General features: G+C 42.3%; 1 protein-coding gene across 1 annotated transcript; it reads left to right on the forward strand.

Annotated features, from left to right (window-relative positions):
• Nucleotides 1-16: 16 nt before the first annotated feature.
• Nucleotides 17-24,021, forward strand: cherp (calcium homeostasis endoplasmic reticulum protein). Its single transcript, XM_054749602.2, has 19 exons — nucleotides 17-187; nucleotides 776-949; nucleotides 1,370-1,539; nucleotides 1,800-1,937; nucleotides 2,010-2,161; nucleotides 2,662-2,773; nucleotides 2,850-2,939; nucleotides 4,598-4,784; nucleotides 16,701-16,864; nucleotides 17,051-17,305; nucleotides 17,461-17,656; nucleotides 17,729-18,003; nucleotides 18,147-18,280; nucleotides 19,007-19,093; nucleotides 20,694-20,840; nucleotides 22,636-22,749; nucleotides 22,829-22,923; nucleotides 23,025-23,210; nucleotides 23,793-24,021. Exons 1-19 carry the CDS (start codon nucleotides 163-165, stop codon nucleotides 23,828-23,830), a joined length of 2,739 nt encoding a protein of 912 aa, XP_054605577.1. The 5' UTR covers nucleotides 17-162; the 3' UTR covers nucleotides 23,831-24,021.
• The last annotated feature ends 298 nt before the right edge of the window (nucleotides 24,022-24,319 follow it).

Consider the following 24,319-nt stretch of genomic DNA (forward strand, 5'->3'; position numbering starts at 1 on the left):
GTTTCTACTTACAATTTCCGGTATTTTGCAGGGTCAAACGACGCCAATGTTTCTGTGAGGACAATTTGATAAAAGGCTAAAACACAAATTAAATATTAACATATTTGTGTCCGATATATATACTGGCCGGTGTTTATACACATTCTGAGTGATCATAACGTCATGGAAATCCCCAATCCGCCTGAAGGTGAGCGGAAGCCCGCTGCGTTTCTAATTTGATTCAGCGTGATGCTATTTTGCTCAGCTAACGTTAGCTTACCTTACAGTTAGCTTGAGACAGCATTTAATTGATATTATGCAATTTTTTCAGGTCCAGGTTACATTGAAGCTTTGTTATAATAAATTAGAAACATTTAGTCAGCCGTAATTACATTTCAATGTTTACGTTTTAGTGGAATTAACTTTCCTGGTTGCTAACATTTTCAGTAAAATCCCGATTAATCCAGAGAAGTGAGGTAACTGTGTGTCGAACCAAATTTGTATATCTTTTCAACCTCGTTCCTAAAGTATCCTTACACGAGAAACCAAACCTCAGTAGCAGCAGCAGAGAGGAAATAGTTTTTAATATTTTGCGCAAGTTGGTGTTTGATCCTTGGGGTTACACAGAACCGAGTCTGGGTCAGATGCCTCAGTTCTGCTTCTCCGGTTTAATGTTGGTAAAAAAATTAAGTTTAATTGTTTTTAGGATTTCAAACATAAAATATCATTTGACATTTTAGTGTAAATCATAGTTAAATCTTTGTTTGGTCTTTTTAACCCAAATTCTTCATTTCAGATCAGGAACTGAGGAATGTGATTGACAAACTTGCACAGTTTGTTGCACGAAATGGTCCGGAGTTTGAAAAGATGACGATGGAGAAACAGAAGGACAACCCCAAGTTTTCCTTTCTTTTTGGTGGAGATTACTTCAGCTACTACAAGTGCAGACTTGCAATGGAGCAACAACAACGTACGTAGTGAAAAGGACTGTCCACCAGTTTGGCAGCCACAAACATGTTCAAGCACACCGTCTCAGGCTGGACATGCAGACCACCAAGTTACAGTGTTCTTCGTGGCTTCGTTCAGTCTCATTTTAGAAAAAAGAGCCATCATGCGATTGAATTAGCTAGACATGACATTTTAGACTTTGAAGATATTTGTTTTGTTTTCAGGCGAATTTCCTTGTTTTGAGATCTTATTGTGTCATCTTAGCTGTATCTCCATGATGGGGCTGATGAAAATCCTTCATAATGATGGCCTTTTGGCAGTTTGAGCAGTTCATGGATTATCTGTGCCTGAGCTTCAGCTGCATACATTATTGAAGTTTTTGATTTAAGTCCCCCAAACCTTCTGACTTGAGTTTATGGTTCTTCCTCCTGGTGTTTTGTAGATATATTCATCCCCACTGCCAAAGATGTGGCGGACCTCCCTCCTTTGTCAATTCAGATGATTGCTCCACCTACAGTTCCTCCACCAGCTGCACCCCCTGTCGATGAGCTCATCCAACAGAGCCAGTGGAATATGCAGCAGCAGGAGCAACACCTGCACACACTAAGACAGGTGCAAAGAACAGATCCTCTTGTTTTCAAGCGACGCACAAAGATTGTAGAAGATTACTTTTATATGTCTGAGTGTCAAACAGTAGCTGGCAGATGTATCATGTTGTAAAAGAGGAAAAAGTTGTTTTTTAAAGACACCAAACACATTTCACTGGCTGTAGTACTCGTTTCAGTAGCAAACGTAACACCTGCTACATTCACAGAAACATTGCTAGAAAAGAAATTTGAAATAATATAATTAATTTATTAATTTTTCCATAGGAACAAGTAACCGCTGCCATCGCCTTGGCTATGGAGCAACAGACCCAGAAGCTTCTGCTTGAAACCCAGTTGGACATCACAGAGTTCGACAACCTGCTGCAGCCAATCATAGACACCTGCACCAAAGATGCCATCTCGGTAAGCATGTTACCACGGAGACCATGCCTTGCGTAGACTTGGACATCCCACTATTTCTCCTCTTTGACTCAGGCTGGTAAGAATTGGATGTTCACCAATGCCAAGACTCTGCAGCACTGTGAGCTGATGGCGTCGCATCTTCGGAACCGCATCACTGTTGACGACGCTCATTTTGAACTCCGCCTTCACCTCATTTACTTAACCAATGATGTTCTTCACCACTGGTAAACAAAACCTTCCTAAAACCTCACCCATCAGATGCATGATGTCATCTTGCCAACAGATGTTCTCTTCTAACTCCTTTAGCAGAAACTTCAGATTTAGTTAAAAGTCCCAGATTAATTCTCTTTGGAGTCGTTAAAACTTTAAATTCCGTTAGAAGTTTTATTTCTGCTGGTCAGCTGTTCCAAACTTGAGGAGCTTGTCGTCCGTCTCTGGTTTACAGCCTCTGCTAAATGTACTTCTGGATTTTAACATCGCTGTATGACCTCAGATGACGCATCAGAATTTTTTTTTAACGATGATTTTGGTATTGTAAAAAACATTTCTATAAATGAATAATTAAACAATTTAAAATAATTACACAATAAAAGCTGGTATACTGTGACACAAACATCAATCTTGGTTTTAAAAACAATTCATGTGTAGAACTCCGTCCTTGGTGATAAAAGTAAATATGATTTTGTTGTTTCTGTAATGTGATCTGCTTTATGTTGACTCACAGCCAGCGGAAGCAGCAGAAGGATTTATTGACAGCTCTGCAGAAGGTCGTTGTTCCCATCTACTGTACCAGCTTTCTTGCAGTAGAAGAAGAAAAGCAGCAGAAGATTACCCGGGTAACACTTCTTGGGACTTATTTTCAGATGAAAATGTCTCTTCCACAAAATGTTGAACATCATTGTTTCCTTACAGTTGTTGCAGCTATGGGAGAAGAACGGCTACTTTGATGAGGAGACCATTCAGCAGCTCCAGAATCCAGCGTTGGGCCTTGGACAGTACCAGGTGTGTAGAGAAAACACAAAGTCGGTGTAGGTAGGTAGGTAGGTAGGTAGGTAGTAGGGTTGTCACGGTATGAAAATTTAACCTCACGGTTATTGTGACCAAAATTATCACGGTTTTCGGTATTATCGCGGTATTTTTTAAACGGTGTTGCATATGTTCAGAAAGCATTGATAGTCCTGTTCTACACAAACTGAAATAGTTCTGAAAAGGTTTAACAGTATTTATTAAACCTAAAATAACACAAAGCCTTAGCAAAAGTGCAACTTTTCACAAGTAAAGGAACAAATAGCTTATTTTTCTGGAACATGTTACAGTAGTCAGTGCAGGTTTAAATTATACAAATCCAAACATTCAAAACATAAACAATATGTAAACAAATCAAAGAAACACCACTTGTTTTCTCATATACTTGTTTTCTTCATTATCAAAATGAAAATCTAAAACTCCAGTCCACACTTGACTTGAGCACTGTACAAGTCAACCTTAAAAAATATGTATTTAAAATAAATAGCCACTTTAAACAAATTACTAAAATAACTACTACACTATGTAATCAAATCCAAATGTTCAAGTATAAATGGCATTGAATAAGTAAACAAATCAATGACAAGGAACTAATTGTATATTTCTCTTCATCATCAACAAATAAGATGCTTCATCCAGCAACAGGGTGTCCGTGACACGGTTTAAATGCTGGCAGAGGACGCTGCGGCTGCAGTCTATAGTGACTCGTTGCATTCTCCCTCAACCAAAAGTCCTCACGTCATGCATTTCAGCTAAAATGCTAATGTTATCTTACCTTGCACTGGCTGTAGAGACGTGGGTGATCGTCACGCAGATGTGCCATTAGATTCGAAGTGTTGCTGCCTTCTGCAGACACTTGTTTCCTGCACGTTCTGCAAACGGGATAGCCGTCTTCTATTAACTGTCCCTCAGCATTTTTCAGAAATCCCAAATATGCCCATACTTCCGATTTAGTCTTCTTTGAGGGCTGATGGATGTCCTGGGCGCTGCCGTCGCCTCCTTCGGCCATTATTTCAGCTTCAAAGTTTTGGTGCTGTTGCAAATTAAAAAGTGCGTGTGCGCGCCGCGGGAACTTCAGCTGAAGCGACGGTGGCTGGTAAGGGTCATCGCGCCGAAACCACGGCCACGGTAAACCCACCGAGATAATTTAGTTTTTTAAAAACTGGACGGTTATTTTTATTGTCAACTTTTTTACCGGGGTTTACCGCTATACCGGTTACCGTGACAACCCTAGTAGGTAGGTAGGTAGGTAGGTAGGTAGGGAGGGAGGGAGGGAGGGAGGGAGGGAGGGAGGGAGGGAGGGAGGGAGGGAGGGAGGGAGAGAGAGAGAGAGAGAGAGAGAGAGAGAGAGAGAGAGAGAGAGAGAGAGAGAGAGAGAGAGAGAGAGAGAGAGAGAGAGAGAGAGAGAGAGAGAGAGAGAGAGAGAGAGAGAGAGAGAGAGAGAGAGAGAGAGAGAGAGAGAGAGAGAGAGAGAGAGAGAGAGAGAGAGAGAGAGAGAGAGAGAGAGAGAGAGAGAGAGATGGGTTTTTCATTCATGTTTTTCTTTATTATTTACCCAACATTTAGAAAAGCAAAGTTGATGTTATTAATTATTGTGACGTGGACGTTTCTCACTGCTTTCCCTTGTCTCTCAGGCCTCCCTGATAACGGAGTATGCTGCCGTGGTGCAGCCGATCCAGCTGGCCTTCCAGCAGCAGATTCAGACTCTGAAGTCTCAGCATGATGAGTTTGTTGTTAGCCTGAAGCAGCAGTCACAACCTGCCCCTGTGGGCCAGAGCCCTGCTGAATCCGAAACGGTTGCGCCTATGACCACACCAGCTGGTGAGAAGACTAAATCAGTTTCAAAGCATGTTATGTTAAAAGCTAAAAGTCAGATTCACTTTTGTCAGTTAACTCATTCACTGCCAGTGTTTTTGAGCATTTTTACAGCTTTTTGAAGAGTCACAGAATATTGTGCTCTATGACCATGTATATGTAACCGGATTACAGGATACAATAAGATAATTAAAAGAAAAAATAAACAAATGGGCCAATAATTAGGTTCGGGGAGAATTGGAGGTTGTTTAAGAATGACTGGAGTCACGGGTATAGCATGAAACGGTTTATATACTAAATTTTAATAATAATGGGAAATATAACACATAAAGATAACACACAAAAACAGATGAAAACAATCGACAATAGTAAAATGGTCGGTATGAGATTTGATCATATGAGTCACAAGTCAGCCGGCGTCAAGTCAAATCCCCACGCTTGGGGTGAAAGTCAGAGTCCGGTGGTGCGATTTTTTCCTACCGCACCGTTGAGATTGTTCACAGAAGAGAGCAGTCTGCTCTTCAGTTACTTGAGATGTCCTGGTTCGTTCAGTGGTTAAGGCTCGCCATCTCCCTCGTCAGGAAGAAATCCAGTTCTCGTTCCAAGTGAGTGATCATAGGAGTCGGGATCAAACCCAAGGAAAAAAAAAAACCCAGCCTGTAAACAACAGGACTGTTAGCGAGTTGGCATCGACCCTTCTCGTCACATCACAGCATAAAGTCTTACAGACTTAAACAAATGCTTCACTCTATTGGCATAGCCAATCATGTTTGGGTTCACAGTTCAACTAACATAACATCAATTTGATTGTCTATTAAAATAATTCTCAGTAGCTCTGGAAATATAATTACATATGACAACAATTGTTCAGCTCAATAGGCTCAGTTAGATTCTATTACTCTACACTATTCAACAAGAAATACATTCATGACAACAAGGATACATTTAGTTGTGTTTCTATACAGCATTGTGACACCTTGTATATCTGTAACACAATAAATAAATAAATAAATAAATAAATAAATAAAATGTTCTATAACAAAATTAAACAAAATATAAATTCTGGTCCTTTGGTCCACCTTTGTAAAATAATTCCTCCCTAATCAGTTAGCTTTTATTTATTTTTATTTATCTATTTTTTTTATTATTAAATGTTTGGTTAAGGGACGCATTGCTAATTCTATGGCGTTAGCTATAACGCCCCTGAGGACCTTGTACATCTAGGCCGTACCACCATTAACTGGCGGTTTGAGCCGTTAACTCCTGGGAATCCCATATGCCCTACCGCCGTTAACTGGCGGTTTGAGCCGTTAACTCCTATATGCCCTACCACCGTTAACTGGTAGTTTGAGATGTTAACTCCTGGGATCTAACGTCTAGCAGCCCACTGCTGTCACCTCGGTTGCTGTAATTAGCTTTTTGAATTTAATAATTTACTGAATTTAATCTCATTCACTCACCAACGCGCTCCAACGGTTCCCTCCTACAGAGGATTGGTTCACTCTGTCGTCTCCACACAAATCTATAAGAATGGAATTAATTTGATAAGCTATTTAAGTTTCCTTTTTTTTAAGTTGCATCGTTAGCTTTTTCTCTTCTTTTTTCTTTACTCACCGCGTTGGTTCCAAGTTCCTAGCTCTTATTAGAAGGAGTCAAGTCCGCCTCTCCCTCTATCTATGCGGCACCCAAATCAGGGTTCTTCACGGCCTCGACCGTTGTTTTTTTTTCTCTCTCTCTCTCTCTCTCTAACCGCTCAGTCTTTGCTTTCTGTATCTGCGTGCTGCACAGCCGTTTGTCTCTCCTCTCGCTCAGCTGCGTCGCACGGTTTTATTTCGCGGAGGCGGGACTTATTTCTCTCAGCCAATGAAATTTCAGATTCCCACCTGGACCAATAGTATACAGCTTTCCTCTTCTGTTTCTGTTAGGGATGTTCAAGATTCTTGTTTTAACCGATGTTTAATATTAAACTCGTTATTTTAGTTATTCACCCTTCCAATAATTCATTATGAAATTATCTATTAGTTAATTAGATATCTATTAATTAGTATTGTTAATTTCCTTAATTTATATTTTATATTTTATCTAAATTGAGGATGGATCATATTAGTAAGCCAATTAGTTAATACCTCATTAAGGTTCTAGCTTCTGGGTTACATCCTCCCCCATTAAATATCATGCACGTCCCTGTGCATTGTTTCTACGGGGTACACAACTTCTTGAGTAAGAGAGTCAATAAAAGCTTTATTAAGTCCTTGGAAAAGGGACCTAACTACGGTCACTAGTGGATTGCCCAATTGAGAGTAAGTTAGTCTTTGAGGAGGCTGACTACTTCGTTCAGATCTCCTGACATACATCTCTGGTTGCACAGTATCATGCTCATCCGTTTCGGTTTGATTCTCAACTGAGACAGGACGAAGTGAGCTCTCTGTTTCCGACAGAGCTGATGAGCTATTCTCTAAGACTTTGGTCTTTTCAGATGTATGTGTCTGATCGTGTATGATGGGTTCAAAACTTACATCACGTTGCTGCGACTTTAGGACACCATCCAATTGAGGTAGGTTTGTGTTAGTTTCATCCCCCGTTTCTACGTCAGGTAAGTATACTTCGTTTTTTTTCGTTTTTTCAGGTAAGTATGTTGCTGCTTCTTTCACTCTTTCAGGTAAGAATGTCGCAGTTTCACTCATTCTGTCAGGTAAGAATGTTTCGGTGTTGATGCCTTTGTCAAGTAAGGACAATTCAGCATTTTCATTACCAGCTAAGGTTGGTTCCTTGCGATCCCCTGTGTGTAAGGATAGTGTGTTTTGTTGTTGAATATTATTTACCGGTCCTGAATCTGCTATGAGTTCCCTATTTGGCAAGGTGACCGCTATTTGATAGGATGGTCGGTTTAGCACTTGTGGAAGATCAGAGTAATAAAACTCATCTACCTCTTCGTCAAGTGGCTCATCTGGGTCAGGTTCTAAGGCTGAACTCTGTCTTGTATGAGGTCTGCTAGGTTTCGTAACGCGTTCTGTTTCATTTTCTAATGAAGAGAGAAAACCACAAGGCAGTAAAAGATCTCTGTGGAGTGTTCTGTTGGGTCCTTCTCCGTTCTCTGGTTTTACAGTGTATACTGGCAAGTTTTCCATCTGTTTGAGAACTATATACACTGTTTGCTCCCATTTGTCTGCTAATTTATGCTTTTCTCTTAAGCGAAGATTTCGGACTAAAACACGATCTCCCACACCTAGTGTGGACTCACGAATGTTTCTGTCGAACCGTTCTTTGTTCTTCCTCGCTGTTTTTTGAGAGTTTTTTATGACAATGTCATAACTCTGTTCCAGATGACTCTTCAGTTCTTTAACATACTGAGAATGAGTTATAGAGGGCTTGTTCAAATGCGGTAACCCAAAGGCAATATCTATAGGCAACCGAGGCTGCCTACCGAACATTAGCTCGTAGGGAGAGTATCCCGTCACGTCATTTTTTGTACAATTGTACGAGTGAGTAAGTGGTTTTACAAAATCGCGCCAGTGATGTTTCTCAGTGGCTTGTAAAGTTCCCAACATGCTGAGTAATGTACGATTGTACCGTTCAACGGGGTTGCCACGAGGGTGATAAGGGCTCGTTCTGACTTTACGGATACCAAGTAAAGAACAAAGTTCCTTGATTGTACGTGATTCGAAATCCCGTCCCTGATCACTATGAAGACGCTCAGGAAACCCGTAGTGGACTAAAAAATGTTCCCACAGGTTCTTCGCGACGGTGGTGGCTTTCTGATCTTTGGTTGGGATGGACACTGCATACTTTGTAAAATGGTCTGTAATCACTAAGACATCTTTAGTGTTCTTACTGTCTGGTTCTATGGAGAGAAAATCCATGCAAACTAACTCCATAGGTCTGGTGGTGGTAATACTCACCATTGGAGCAGCTTTGTCAGGGAGGGCCTTCCGACGGATACATCTTTCGCAAGTTTTAACTTTGATTTCGATATCACTAGCCATTCTTGGCCAGTAAAAACGGGACCGAATGAGATCTGTCGTACGTTCAACCCCAAGATGCCCCATATCATCATGTAGGCTTTGCATGACTGTTGAACGTAATGAATCAGGCAAGACTAACTGCAATGATGTCTCTGGTCCTAATTGGCGTCTCCGGTACAGTAAATCATTTTGAAACTCGAACCGTTTCCACTCTCTCAAAAGGTTAAGAACCACTGGGGGTTCTGCAATAGTATCAGTTGGCGGTTTATTGTCAGTCATAAGCAGCTGAATGACTCGGCCAATGGTTGGATCTTTCCTCTGCAAGGAGACAAGGTTAGCATGGTTATACTTGGGCACAGCAAAGAAACTGTCACTATTGTCTTCCAACTGGAATAGGTCTGGAATGGCCGCTGCAGACATGGCAAGTGACTGAACTAAACCACAAGGAGAATCAGTCTCATCCAAGACCATGTGCTTTTGGCATGTTGCCTTCACTGCTTCGGCTTGAAGTTGAAGCTCGACTTCTTTGACAGAGGATAAAAGATGAGATCGGAACTCATCTAGTCGTTGGCATTCCTCAGTGAATTTTGAGTTGTCTTCAGGTTTATCATGCAGCCTCCTAGACAGGCCATCCGCGTCAACGTTCTGTGTACCTGCACGGTATCTGATGTCAAAATTATAGGTGGACAACGCAGCTAGCCAACGATAGCTCGTTGCATCGAGTTTTGCCGTTGTTAAGAGGTAAGTTAACGGATTATTATCAGTAATGACAGTGAATGTGTTCCCATACAAATAGTCATGAAACTTATCTGTTATGGCCCACTTTAAGGCTAGAAACTCCAACTTGTGCGCAGGGTACCTAGTTTCACTAGAGCTTAAACCGCGACTTGCATAAGCGATTACCTGTGTGACACCGTTTTGCACTTGGTATAGCGCTGCACCGAGTCCGGTCGTACTAGCATCTGTGTGTACTAGATATGGGAGTTTTGCGTCAGCGTAGCCAAGAACTGGCGAAGTGGTAAGTTTTTCAATAATAGTTTGAAAGGACTTCTCACAGTCTTGGCTCCAACGATTCCCAAAGGGTTCTTTGGGGTTCAAGTACTTTGATCTACATGGTGGTGTTTTAAAGTTTTTCCGTTTGGGTGGATAACCAGCCGTGAGAGATGTTAGTGGCTTGACAATATTTGAGTAATCTTTAACGAAGCGTCGGTAATAACCGGTAAATCCTAAGAAAGATTGGAGTTCCTTCAAAGTCTGAGGCTTCGGCCATGTTTTGAGTGCTTCCACCTTATCTGGATCGGTTTTTATGCCATCTCGAGATACTATATGTCCAAGATAACGCACAGATGTCTGGAAAAAACGACACTTATCTGGTGATAGCTTGAGTCCGTATTCTCTAAGCCGTTCAAGAACGTGAGAAAGTCTGGTTTCGTGTTCTTCCAAGGAGTTGGAAAAGACGATCAAGTCGTCTAGGAAAACTAACACTTCCTTCAGATTAATGTCCTTCATACACTTTTCCATAACCCGTTGGAAAGTGCTTGGAGCATTTGTTATTCCTTGTGGCATACGGTTAAATTCATAAAACCCAAACGGGCAAACAAAAGCAGTTTTAGGTTTATCCTTTTCACACATCTCTATTTGATAGTAACCTGACTTGAGGTCCATCACAGACTGTGATCCAGCGAGAGCAGAAAAGGACTCCTCCAAGTTAGGCAGGGCATATGCGTCGCGAATGGTTTGCAGATTAAGCTTTCTATAGTCTATACATAGACGTACCTCACCATTCTTTTTCCGAACTACCACTATTGGTGAGGCAAATGGAGACTCCGACTCTCTTATTATACCGGTTTCCAAGAGGGCTTCCAAATGTTTTCTCACGGCTTCATAATCATGTGGATGGATCGGCCGAGATTTCTGTTTGAATGGGGTCTCGTCTTTTAAGTTGATGTGATGTCTTATCTGTTGTGTATGACCAAAATCAAGATCGTGGTGCGAAAACACATCGGAGTAAGTGTTAAGTTTGTTGGTGATCCTCCCTTTCCATTCTTCGGACAAGGGCGAAGTACCGAAGTCAAAACTGAGAGGAGGGTTTGAAGGTGAAGTCTGTTGCTGCGAACTACACGCCGCAAGTACTTTCTGATCACTTTTGTCAGGTTCTGGATATGGCATAACACGATCGGCTTTAACTAACTCAGCGATCACACAGTTAGTGGGTAATGTGATGTCATGGTTAGTTTCGGTTCTTAGTACAACAGGTACTTTGTATGGACCATGTGAAGGTAAGGAAATGAGGCAACAGTCTACAATTATACCCCCTGGTAGAGAACCATTGGTGGGTTGTTCAATGAGTGCATAAGGCTCATGCTTGTTTTGGCTGGGTTGCATAAACCCTTCTAGTAACAGTTTTTTATTTGCAGGGAGAACTTCTTGGGTTCTCCCTCGAAGCTTCACCACACCAACTCGTCCATCTTTGCTTTGTTTTTTTCTGACTGCTAAGGCTTTTAGCACGTGTTGGTACCCATAAGAGAGTGCCTTGGAATCAGGTAAGTTATTGGCAGACAATTGCTCATACAAAGGATCGAGTGTGTTTGTGCCAATGAGTAGTGGTGTATCAGAGTTTGAGCTTATATCCGGAACCACTAACGCAAGGGTAGGTAACTCAAGTCCAGACTGATCGAGCTCTTTTGGAAATGTGACACTTATCTCTATGTATCCTAAATAAGGAACTGCTTGACCATTTGCGCCCTCGACTTCTAACAGATTACTGATGGGTTTAATTGAGAGGTCAGGTAAGTGTTCTTGGTAAAAAGAATTGGCAATGGTGGTTACCTGGGACCCTGAATCCAGTAAACAATTACATTCAACACTGTTAACTGAGACTGTAGCTGTGCATCGCCCACCCACTAATCTTTTGGGAAGTTTTGGCACTGAATGAGCATGAACTGGCTTGCAAAAAAGTCTCTCTGTCCTTTCCTTAGAGGGACTTGGTTCTACTTTAGCACCTATCTGTCCCACGATAGGAGCTTCTACCGGTTTAAAGGAGGAGACTGAGCAATTGGCTTTGACATCTCCCACTCGCGCTGCTTCTGTCTAAGAGCAAGTCTTTTAGTTGCAACTAGTGCTGGATTTGGCTCGTTGCTACAGCTAGAAGCTATGTGCCCATCTTCTCCGCACTTAAAACAGTATCCAGGCTTTGGTCTGGGCACCACTGCTGTTATCTGCTGAATCTGTTTGGGCTCATCTGGAATTTTAGTCCCCACACGGGGTTTTGACTCTTTTTGAGTTTTCTTTGCCTTTTTATCTGTGTTGTTAACCTTAAGCTGTGCAATTTGGCTCCTGAGCTCAGCGATTTGTTTGCGTAAGTCATCACAGTTATCATCTATTTCCAGTTCACAAGTGTTTTTACTCTGAGAGCATGTTGTTTGCACATTTGAATACACTCTAGTTCGTTGTGCCCCTAAGTGTTGTTTCATGCGTGCTGCTTTAGTAGCCTGTTTGTCTTCTTCAGTGCGCAGTTTGAGGAGAAGTGCTGTAAAATGAGGCGGGTTGTCTTTCTTTTGTTCGAGTTGCAGGTTTGAAATCAGCGAGCTGTCCCAACAGCCTCTGCAAAACTGCTTGAGCAGCTGCTGGTCGGCGTCACTGGAGGAAATTCCATTCCTCTGAATAACTAGGTTTAACAAGGTGTATAACCTCTGAAAGTAATCGGAAGGTTTTTCACCACTGTCCTGGTTTGTGTTTAAGAAGCGAGCAAAGAGCTCGTCGCCGTCTTCGACAGCTGCGTAAGCTGAATCGAGATGTTCAAGGTACGTTTCCGGGTCGGATTTTGGACTAAGAGCTTTAACGATGCTCGCTGCTGGGGCTGACAGACTCTCCACGATTCTTCGTACAATTTGGGACTTGGTGAGTGAAGGATCATTTATGCATAACACTACACTACTACGCCAAGTATCATAGTCAGTTTCAAAAGAAGGGTGTGGAACTCGCCCTGAGAACGGTTTTAGTCTGTATTGTGAAGTAGGCGGAGGGATAACCTCACTGCTTTTAACAATGTGTTCCACAATAACTCGCTGAACCTCAGGTGTGTTTAAAAGATTTGGTGGAATGCAAGGGTTTTGTTTTCCAGTCTCTGTAGGTGGACAATTGTCCTTTGAGTTGTTCATATAGTTAACTTCTGGTGTTAAAGGCAGGGAATATGTAACTTGGTCACTATGGAGCATTGGCTCTGGTTCAGTGACTGGTTCAGATGCATGGGTATCCCTTCCTAAAGATTCCCCAATTTTTGCCAGTTCCTCCATTAGAAGGTCTTTAAATGATTGATTGCTACGCGCAGCTATGTCCCTGAGCTCTGACAGATAGGCATCAGTGGCAGATGTGCTAGTTTCTAGACTGTACGCGCTGGCTAGGTCTTGAATATGAAAGAAAACATCTGGGTTCCTAGTACAAGGTTTGTCATAGGGTAAACATTGTTTCTTTAATTCCTTAACAGTGGCTTCATGTTGAAACTCCACAATAATCTGATCACAGTTTGGTAACTTAATGCGCCTGTTAACTGGTCCGAATCCTTCCATAAACCCAAAGACTTCGTTATCAAGGTCTGTATCAGTTAACCCACTGATTAAAACAGCATTTGAAACTTTGACCTTTTCTGTTTTCACAACTTCCATTTTAAAACACTCAAAAGTACCAATAATGCCAAAATGGCAAACCACTGTGACCTCCAGGCACTCTTATGATGTCAGTCAATGGTTAGCTAAGGTAACAACTCTACAATTCTCCTGGCTGGCTCGCCAAGTTTTATGTAACCGGATTACAGGATACAATAAGATAATTAAAAGAAAAAATAAACAAATGGGCCAATAATTAGGTTCGGGGAGAATTGGAGGTTGTTTAAGAATGACTGGAGTCACGGGTATAGCATGAAACGGTTTATATACTAAATTTTAATAATAATGGGAAATATAACACATAAAGATAACACACAAAAACAGATGAAAACAATCGACAATAGTAAAATGGTCGGTATGAGATTTGATCATATGAGTCACAAGTCAGCCGGCGTCAAGTCAAATCCCCACGCTTGGGGTGAAAGTCAGAGTCCGGTGGTGCGATTTTTTCCTACCGCACCGTTGAGATTGTTCACAGAAGAGAGCAGTCTGCTCTTCAGTTACTTGAGATGTCCTGGTTCGTTCAGTGGTTAAGGCTCGCCATCTCCCTCGTCAGGAAGAAATCCAGTTCTCGTTCCAAGTGAGTGATCATAGGAGTCGGGATCAAACCCAAGGAAAAAAAAAAACCCAGCCTGTAAACAACAGGACTGTTAGCGAGTTGGCATCGACCCTTCTCGTCACATCACAGCATAAAGTCTTACAGACTTAAACAAATGCTTCACTCTATTGGCATAGCCAATCATGTTTGGGTTCACAGTTCAACTAACATAACATCAATTTGATTGTCTATTAAAATAATTCTCAGTAGCTCTGGAAATATAATTACATATGACAACAATTGTTCAGCTCAATAGGCTCAGTTAGATTCTATTACTCTACACTATTCAACAAGAAATACATTCATGACAACAAGGATACATTTAGTTGTGTTTCTATACAGCATTGTGACACCTTGTATATCTGTAACACAATAAATAAATAAATAAATAAATAAATAAATAAAATGTTCTATAACAAAATTAAACAAAATATAAATTCTGGTCCTTTGGTCCACCTTTGTAAAATAATTCCTCCCTAATCAGTTAGCTTTTATTTATTTTTATTTATCTATTTTTTTTATTATTAAATGTTTGGTTAAGGGACGCATTGCTAATTCTATGGCGTTAGCTATAACGCCCCTGAGGACCTTGTACATCTAGGCCGTACCACCATTAACTGGCGGTTTGAGCCGTTAACTCCTGGGAATCCCATATGCCCTACCGCCGTTAACTGGCGGTTTGAGCCGTTAACTCCTATATGCCCTACCACCGTTAACTGGTAGTTTGAGATGTTAACTCCTGGGATCTAACGTCTAGCAGCCCACTGCTGTCACCTCGGTTGCTGTAATTAGCTTTTTGAATTTAATAATTTACTGAATTTAATCTCATTCACTCACCAACGCGCTCCAACGGTTCCCTCCTACAGAGGATTGGTTCACTCTGTCGTCTCCACACAAATCTATAAGAATGGAATTAATTTGATAAGCTATTTAAGTTTCCTTTTTTTTAAGTTGCATCGTTAGCTTTTTCTCTTCTTATGCGGCACCCAAATCAGGGTTCTTCACGGCCTCGACCGTTGTTTTTTTCTCTCTCTCTCTCTCTCTCTAACCGCTCAGTCTTTGCTTTCTGTATCTGCGTGCTGCACAGCCGTTTGTCTCTCCTCTCGCTCAGCTGCGTCGCACGGTTTTATTTCGCGGAGGCGGGACTTATTTCTCTCAGCCAATGAAATTTCAGATTCCCACCTGGACCAATAGTATACAGCTTTCCTCTTCTGTTTCTGTTAGGGATGTTCAAGATTCTTGTTTTAACCGATGTTTAATATTAAACTCGTTATTTTAGTTATTCACCCTTCCAATAATTCATTATGAAATTATCTATTAGTTAATTAGATATCTATTAATTAGTATTGTTAATTTCCTTAATTTATATTTTATATTTTATCTAAATTGAGGATGGATCATATTAGTAAGCCAATTAGTTAATACCTCATTAAGGTTCTAGCTTCTGGGTTACATAAACACCAAAACTGCAAACGAAAGAGTCGACTCGCTTCTTACATCAAGAAGAATTTGCACGTTTCTAGCTTTTTCCTTTCTTTGACCGTCAGTTGTCGAAGTGTGAGCTGCAGAAGCGTTTCTGGTTTGCACCTCGCTTTAGGCATCGTGGCATCCCAAAGCAATCTCCTAATGAATGTTCTACTTCCTGATCACGTGACGTGTGACACTCATGGGTTAAAATCAGCTTTAGAGCTGTGATGTTTACTCTCAAGGTGCACAAGCTCATTCCTAAGCGCGGCCTGTTAAAAAATGCAATTGACGACTTTAGTGAATGGCAGTGAATGAGTTTTATAAAATGAATTTCTTAAAGGCCAAGTTCACTCTTTCATGGACTAACCTGATATGCAACGTGAAAAGCTGTTATCACCGGATCATCAAATTATGACACGAACTGCAGTTACATTTCTGAGATTAGAGCAGTTTTCAGATGGTTTTATAGCCGGAAACGCTGGATTACATGTTAGTTTTAATAATATCTATTTCTCCACACTGAGGTTGTTCAAAGAGCTATCAACAGCAGATAGATTTTAGTTGTTCTTTAACTTTCCACAGAAGCCCTCTAGAACTGGGGTGTCAAATATGCGGCCTGCTGGCCGGATCCGGCCCGCGAGATGGTTGTGTAAACTTTATTTTCATACTTTACAATGTAGAGTGAAAATAAACTTATCTTTGTGAGCAAGTTTTCTCTGTAGTGAGTATAAATAAAACAAAGCTGCGCTCAAGGCTCACACAAGAACTTGAATCACATCCTGAAGTTGGCCGCCACTCAGGACGTGACTTCTGATACTGATGTTCTGGTGAAAGCTAAAAGATATAAAATAAAATGAGTGAAATATATTTTAAGTGCTGCATGAAACTGATCTTGCCATGTGATCTCTAAGCTCTTTGAATCACTAAGGAATGTTTTTTTTTATTTGTTGTTTTTTTTTCTCCTCCAAATTTTCAAGTACACTTCAGGTGTTGTACTTGTACTATTTTGGATACACTGTCCTCAGGCTCCAGCCTTGTTTTATATTGATTGTATTAAAACAAAGAAAACAATCTGAAGTTGTTTTTAATTTACCGGTCCGGCACACTTGGGCCTAGATTTCCCTCCATGTGGCCCCTGAGCTAAAATGAGTTTGACACCCCTGGTCTAGAACAGTCAGAGTTAGCCTGAATGGAAGCTGCATTTCTCATGATGTCGTGTGTGTGTGTGCAGGAGATGTGAACTCCCCCCTGACCGGTCCTCCCCCTGCGGACTTTGAGGGCTCTGCAGCCAGATCGCAGGATTCAAAGAACTCCAGTGGACCCTCAGATGCGCCTTCCAACAAGCCTGCATGGTTTGATCCCCAGCATGTTGGAGCATGGAACCCCAGCCAGCCGGTAAAGACCCTGTGTGTGTGTGTGTGTGTCTTTGTGTGTGTGTGTGGTAACCTTAAAAATAGTCTTAATTTGCTTCTCCGCTGTCACAGTGACCTGGTTGCCAGTTTTTAAAAAGACCTAATAAAAAACCTAGTTTTCTGCTCTTTGTGATAACACCCACATTCTCTGTATCTCAACTTTTCTCAGCCTCCCTTTGACCCGAACCAGCCTCCCCCTCCTTGCCCACCGTGGAACAGCCATGAGGGCATGTGGAATGAGCAGAGAGACCCAGGAAACTGGAGCGGAGGTCCTCCAAGAGAAGGAGGACCTTGGAGTGGGCCAAGTGGGAGTGACCCTGGTCCTCCATCGTGGAATTCATATGACCAACAGCCACCATGGGGAAACCAGCCAGACCAGGGTCCCTGGAGCCATAGAGAACCGCCGTTTCCTCCGCGCATGCAGGCATGTTGCACAAGATAACTTTGTTTATATTTCTGTCATGTCACATATTTAGACACCCAACCACAAAGGAAATAAGAAAACATTGGTGCTTACCAGCTCTTCTGGGTACAGGGAACCCTGTTTAGTGATTATGGATGTCTTCTCCATTTTTGCAGAGACCTCCCCATTTCAGAGGACCTTTCCCTCCCCGCCAGCAGCCACCTCCTTACAACCAGCCTCCCCCACCCCCACACAATTTTGGACGTTTCCCCCCACGCTTTATGCAGGACGACTTTCCTCCCAGACACCACTATGACAGACCGCCGTACACCCCCCACCATTTTGACTACCCTCAAGGGGAATTCCCAGGAGGTGAGTGCAGAGACACCAGCTGAGCCTCTTGTGATTGTTTTGAATCCTTTCAAACCAAACTGTGTTTGTTAGACATGCCAGGCCCTCCTCCTCCTCATCACCACTCCAGTCAGAGGCTCCCCCCCCCAGGTATGGGAGCTGATCATCTTCCATGGGGCGGTGGTGGGGGTGGAGGTGGAGGTGGGGGTGGAGGTCAGCGCCCAGAATTCGGTCCACCTCCACATGGTTTCAACGGCCACTCCCCTCACGTGCGTCACCGGCAGCAGGCGGTTCAAGACGACCCAAGTCTGGTTCCTAATGTGCCCTACTTTGATCTGCCAGCAGGCCTCATGGCGCCATTGGTCAAAGTGAGTGCAGGCAATTGGCCTCGAGAGTGTTGGGCTGTTAAACGTGGTGCTCAGATGTGTTTAAAGTGGGTCCGTGTGTCAGGTGTGTGAAAAAGTCATGTGTGCACGTCTAATAACTCTTGTCCTGTCTTGGTGCTGCTCAGCTGGAGGACTGTGATTATAAACCTCTAGATCCCAAGGACATCAGGCTGCCACCTCCCATGCCTCCCAGCGATCGACTGCTGGCTGCTGTGGAGGCTTTTTACAGCCCCCCCTCTCACGACCGACCCAGAAACAGGTAATTCCCTCAGACCGCAAAACTTTATTGAACTGAAGATGAAAACAGCCTTTAGTGCACGTATAACCTCGGGTAAGTTGGATGTTAGAGGATGGTGAAGCGGTGAAACAGAACTAGAGCAGTCAAGAATAAAAGTACGGTAACCTAAAGGAGATTGTTTGTGACATCGTCACGCATTCATCTAAATGACCATCCACCACTTAGCAACAGTAGGTTTGTAGTAGGGATGTGTATTGGTGAAATTCTGGCAATACGATATGCATCACAATACGGGGGAGACGATACGATATACCACAATATATTGCGATACATTCAGCCAGACAATAGCAGCAATTTTTTTAGACTGAATTTATTGTAGGAAATTTCAATAAACTGCCCAAACTGATACTTAACATGTTTATCGTGATGCATCTGAACCATAATAAAGAGATGTACATTTCAATAGTGGAAACGAAGCCCACTGCACACTGCTGCCAACTAGAAGTCGGCGTTTGAATTGCACCAAAGGAAATGAAAATACACAAGTGTTTGCATGTGAATTATTCCCAAAATTCGATACACAGCTTTTGAATATCGATATAATATTGCAGGAAACAATATCACGATATATTGCCATATCGATATTTTCTTACATCCCTAGTTTGTAGTAACGTTTATGTGGTACTGCCATCTCTCTTTTAAGTGTAGTAACCTTTTACAACCTGCTGTGTTTTGTTTCTCCTCCAGTGAAGGTTGGGAACAGAATGGTCTGTACGAGTTCTTCAGGGCCAAGATGAGGGCCAGAAGGAAAAAGGAGCAAGAGAAACGGAACAGGTGAGTGTCTGAACCCGTAGGTCTACAGACCCTCTGAGCTCAGAGCATTCACTGAAGTACCTGAAGGGGTATTTCAACCATGTTGAGTGTGTTTCTGTGTCGTTCAGATGTTTCCTATCTCACTCATCTTCCTCCGTTCTGAGAAATATTTCACATCCTACAGAACTCCAAAGTATCACATAGCGTGATTATTACAGCAGAAGTCTTAAGCCGGGCGTCCACTGTGCGACTTTTTCACTTTTTTGAGCCGATTTTCCACTCGTGCGAGAATCCACGAGATCGGGGCGAGTTTAGTGCTGAGCGTGGTGTAGTGTACAGGGGGCTACGAGAGGCGATTAACACCACGTGACCAGCTACCGATCAGCAATCGTGAGGTCGCACGGACTTCTGGTGTGTTTAATATTTCGCTCGTCCCTCGTGAGGGTATCGCACTGTTGAAGCGGCGCTGCGAGCAGCTGCGACCCAAAATGTATCAGAACCGCTCACGGCGCATGCGCAATCCTGCATCAACATCGCTCGCCCGCTATTTCCCTAATAACACACGCTGTTCGTTTTTGTTTCTACACGTTTTTTTACTCACAAAGATTGTCAAAAAAGCGTGTTTGTCGTGTTCATGTCAAATTAAATTGATCACAAAACACAGATTTACTTTATTTCGTTTTCCTCATCCAACCCCCATAAATCCCTGTGTGTCCTCCTGCAGCACTCCCGAAGGACAACAGGCAAGACAAAAAAGTCTGACGTGTTGAGTAAAAACTGCTATTTATAGCATATTTTTTGGGCCGACGTGTTGCTACCAGACGTACAGTGTGAGCAGTCGGGTCGCAACCGAGAACTGGGTCGTGCAGTGTGAGCGCATGACTCGTGAGATCTGCCCTGCGAGCAAGTCGTACAGTTTGAGCTGAAGCTGAGTGCTACGAGTGAAAAAGTCACACAGTGTACTCCCAGCTTTAGGAACACCTGCTGCACCTGACCCCTCGCCTGGCCCGCCAGACTCCTCCTCTGTTTAATTCTGCACAGAGCATGAGTCTGGTAACTCACGGGCAGAGAGGCACTTTAGGGGCGGGACTAGGCAGTTTAAAAATAACCAATCAGAAAAAAGACGGAAATGTTGACTGTACCGCGCGACGCTAGCTGGCAACTGCGCAAGCATCTTTTTTAGAAGAATGGCTTTTAGCGCTTCTACTTGTTGTGGTTTTAAAGACATTTAAGTCATTTAGAACAGAGGAAAGAGCCGTGGCGAACTCCGCCGCTGTCTTGTTTATGAGAAACTGAGCATCGCTGTGTGTGACGTCCGTGACGCTGTAGTCAAAAATGGCGTCTGGCGACAGAGCAAACATCTTTTTTAGAAGAAAGGCTTTTAGCGCTTCTACTTGTGGTTTTAAAGACACATCCAAGTCATTTAGGTAGACCCGACTTCCAAACAAACACTTATGATGGTACTTATTTATGGCTTTTACACAGAAGCGCATGTTAAAAGAGCTGACACATTCTTCTAGACTCCTTTTCTATAAATAAAGAACCAAACTCATCTTTAAATCGTTTATGTAAATGTTCTTGTTTTTTAAGCTCTAACTTTCCACACGTCTCTTTTGTACAGTGCTCGTGGGGGCAGTCGCTCGAGGAGTCGCTCTCGTAGCCGAGGCAGATCATCATCTTGCTCCAGCTCTAACTCCTCGAAGTCCTCCAGGTCCAGGTCCCGCTCATCCCACTCCCGTAGTCGCTCCCGCTCCTACTCAAGATCCAGGTCTGCATCACACACAGACTGTGCATCCTGCGGTGTTGTTTTAACCAAAGCTCTACTCTTGTACATGTTTTAGTGCTTGTGAAGGGAAGTAAAAGTCATCAGTGCAGCATGTGAAACTCGTGATGAAACACAAATGATGTGTCCACATGGGTTCTACATAGGGATGCACCGATGGATCTGCATTTGATCCCAATCGGCCGACAGCGCCCCTATCGGTTTTGATCGGAGTTTTCAAAATAGATCAAAGCAGACTGATCAGGTAGGGTTGTCACGGTAACCGGTGTAGCGGTAAACCCCGGTAAAAAAAAGTTGACAATAATAATAACCGTCTTGTTTTAAAAAAAAACTATTATCTCGGTGGATTACCGTGGCTGCCGTGTAGGTGCGGTGACCCTTACCAGCCACCGTATCATCTGCTGAAGTTGCCGGCGGCACATGCACGCTTTGTTGATTACAACCAAAACTTTCTTGAAGCTAAAGCTGAAATAATGGCCAAAGGAGGAGATGGAGACGCTTCAAATCTCATCACACATCTGCGTGACCATCACCCACAACTCTACAGTCAACGCAAGGCAAGTTAGCATTAGCGTTTTAGCTAAAATGCGTGATCCGAGGATTTGGGTTGAGGGAGAATGCAACGAGTCGCTGTATAAAGCAGCCGCAGCGCCGCTACCTGCATATAAACCGTGTCGCGGACACCCCCATGTTGAAATGACGCTATGCATTACGGGGCTCCCAGGGGCAGATAAGAGTTGGTCTCTCTCCGAGAATAATTATGAATTTAACAACGATTACTGCCTGATGACATTTTCCCACATCTGCAAAGCTCACTGGAAGGACACAAACCGAGGACAATATTTTCCTGATATAGGGTTTATTACTCAAGTAAGGGTAAAAAAGTATCTGATTAGAAGGCTACTTGAGTACTGAGTATCATCTGATCTAATATTTTTCAAATGATGACGTCAAACAGACATAAAATAAGAAGTTATGGGTAAATATTGGTATTTTAAATACTAAAGGGGAAAAATGTAAACAAATAAACAGCATCATTACAAAATAACACATTTTAGGCAAAATTTAGACACTAACTGAGGACAATATTTCCTGACATACAGGGTTTATTTAATTGTGTGAAAATGTAGCACGTTTTAAAAAATACAGCGATAAAACCAAAAACCGTGGTAATTTTGGTCACAATAACCGTGAGGTTAAATTTTCACACCGTGACAACCCTAATACAGACCATTTTAGATTAGGTTACATTTCCTTTATTCCCAGATTATGTAGTTTGTAGCATTCATTATAATGTAGAAAATTTCTGGCCACTCCACGTGATCGGTATCGGTGATCAGCATTCTTTGATATCGGTATTGGTGATCGGCAGCAAAAAACCTGATCGGTGCATCCCTAGTTCTACATCGGCTTGTGAAGGGTGCTGACCTGCATCTCCAGCAACTAGACAGGAACGTCTATAAACTGAACTTTGACCTTAATATCACGTCTTGTTGAGGCTTTGAATCAAAATAAAATTTATATTCAATTTTTATCTGTGATGCAAGTGTATGGGAAAAATGAAACTCCTAGTATTCAAATGTAGACAGCTTAAAGGTGGCCAGTGACGTTAATACTTGGTATATGTAGTTAGTACATTTGCTGCTACTTCAGTCTTCCCCAAAGATGCAAGTAGAACCTCCCCTAAAATGTTACATTAGGTAGACTTCATCTTTTAACCATCTACAGACTCAGAACTTTGCTTTTCCTGGACATAACAAAATAACTTGACTCACTTCAGGTCGAGAAGTCGATCCCGGTCATCTCACAGTCAGTCTGGGTCCAGATCCAGATCCCGCTCACGTTCGCCCACAAAGCGACGCCATGGCCCCAAATCTCGGAGTCCTTCTCCCTCGTAAGTTCAAAACCAATCTTCAACAACAGCCTGGAAGCGAGAACCACTAAAACGTGACCTTCACCCCTCCGATCAACAGATCCGCCGCAGTGATGGGGGCTTCCTCCTCCAAAGGGTCTGCAGACAGCCGGTTAGGAGAGGAGAACAAGGGCCACCAGCTCCTCATGAAAATGGGTGTGTTTGTTTGTGTCAACGTCCTAGTTGAACCAAACAGTTGCAGTTATGTCAGAAACATTTTTATTGTTTCTGTTGCCATTGTGTTTTATGTTCTGTAGGTTGGAGTGGCTCTGGGGGCTTGGGGGCCAAGGAACAGGGCATCCAGGACCCTATAAAAGGAGGAGACATCAGGGATAAATGGGACCAGTACAAAGGTGTCGGAGTCTCACTTGATGATCCTTACGAGAATTATCGCAGGAATAAGAGCTACAACTTTGTTGCCCGTATGAAGGCAAGAGAGGAAGGTAACAGATGTTTCACATTTAGAGGCTTTTAGCTCCACTTCTGAGTAACTACCAGGGCATCTGCAGGTCCTTAAAAAGTCTTAAATTTGCTTTTCCAAATTTAAGGCCTTAAAAATCCTTAAAAAATACAAATAATCCTTAAATAGTTTCCAAAAGTCTTAAATTACCAAAGACCCAATAAACAAGATTCTTTTATTTCTATAAAATTTTCGTGAATTTCTAGTTAGTGTTCAGCATTTTTTGTGTACGGTATTGGCGTAAGCGGAACCGTACACGTTCGGTTGGTTGTGAAAGGGGGCTATTTTTAGATGAGCACGTTAAGCTAGTGGGAGTTTGCGCCATGGGGAAGTGCAACATTAATGGTAACTGGATGGCTAATCCCACGTTCACGACGTGGTTAGCACCGGTTCCAGGCAATAGCTGGAAATTATAGCTTAAATTTGGTCCAAGTGGCCTTAAAAAAGGTCTTAAAAAGTCTTAAATTTGGCTCCCTTAAACCTGCAGATACCCTGAACTACATTATTATAATAAATTAGCTACTTTTGTTGAAATACTTTTTTTGTTTTTGTTTTTTTCATTCAGTCAACCGAGAACCTCAGGAAGCCCCTTCAACTGACTGAGGTCATCAGATGTCTTATCTCATCTTCTCAGTCTACCATTCAACAAAGATCTGAAGTCAGCGGTTTTCCATCCAGGATCAGCGCTCCAGTTGTTCCTGTTTCTGAAAACCAGTTTGTTTGTTCCATCTGATTTGAGCCAGTGAAATGACTGGCCCTTTCCAGTGAAGGTGGCATATAGAATAATCAGCAAGAGCCTAATAGTGAACTTTTTCCATTACTATTTAATACACACAGAAACCAGACTAACAAAATGGAGTATAGGCCTCAAATGCTTCTTTCTCCTAGTTTTAGTTCAGTGTTTTAACTAAAGACTCGGACATTAACTCAACGTTTAATATTGGCGTAAAGACAAAAGATCACGGCTTCTATTAAGTTCATTGTATATATTTTCATTTCTGAATGTGACTAAATATATCTTAGTCAGACAAACATATTTTCACTTATTTTTCAAAAACACTTATTTTGTTTTTAAATTCTCTGTAACGTTTC

This window comes from Nothobranchius furzeri, chromosome 16, assembly GCF_043380555.1.
Source record: "Nothobranchius furzeri strain GRZ-AD chromosome 16, NfurGRZ-RIMD1, whole genome shotgun sequence".
NCBI classification, from domain to species: Eukaryota; Metazoa; Chordata; class Actinopteri; order Cyprinodontiformes; family Nothobranchiidae; genus Nothobranchius; species Nothobranchius furzeri.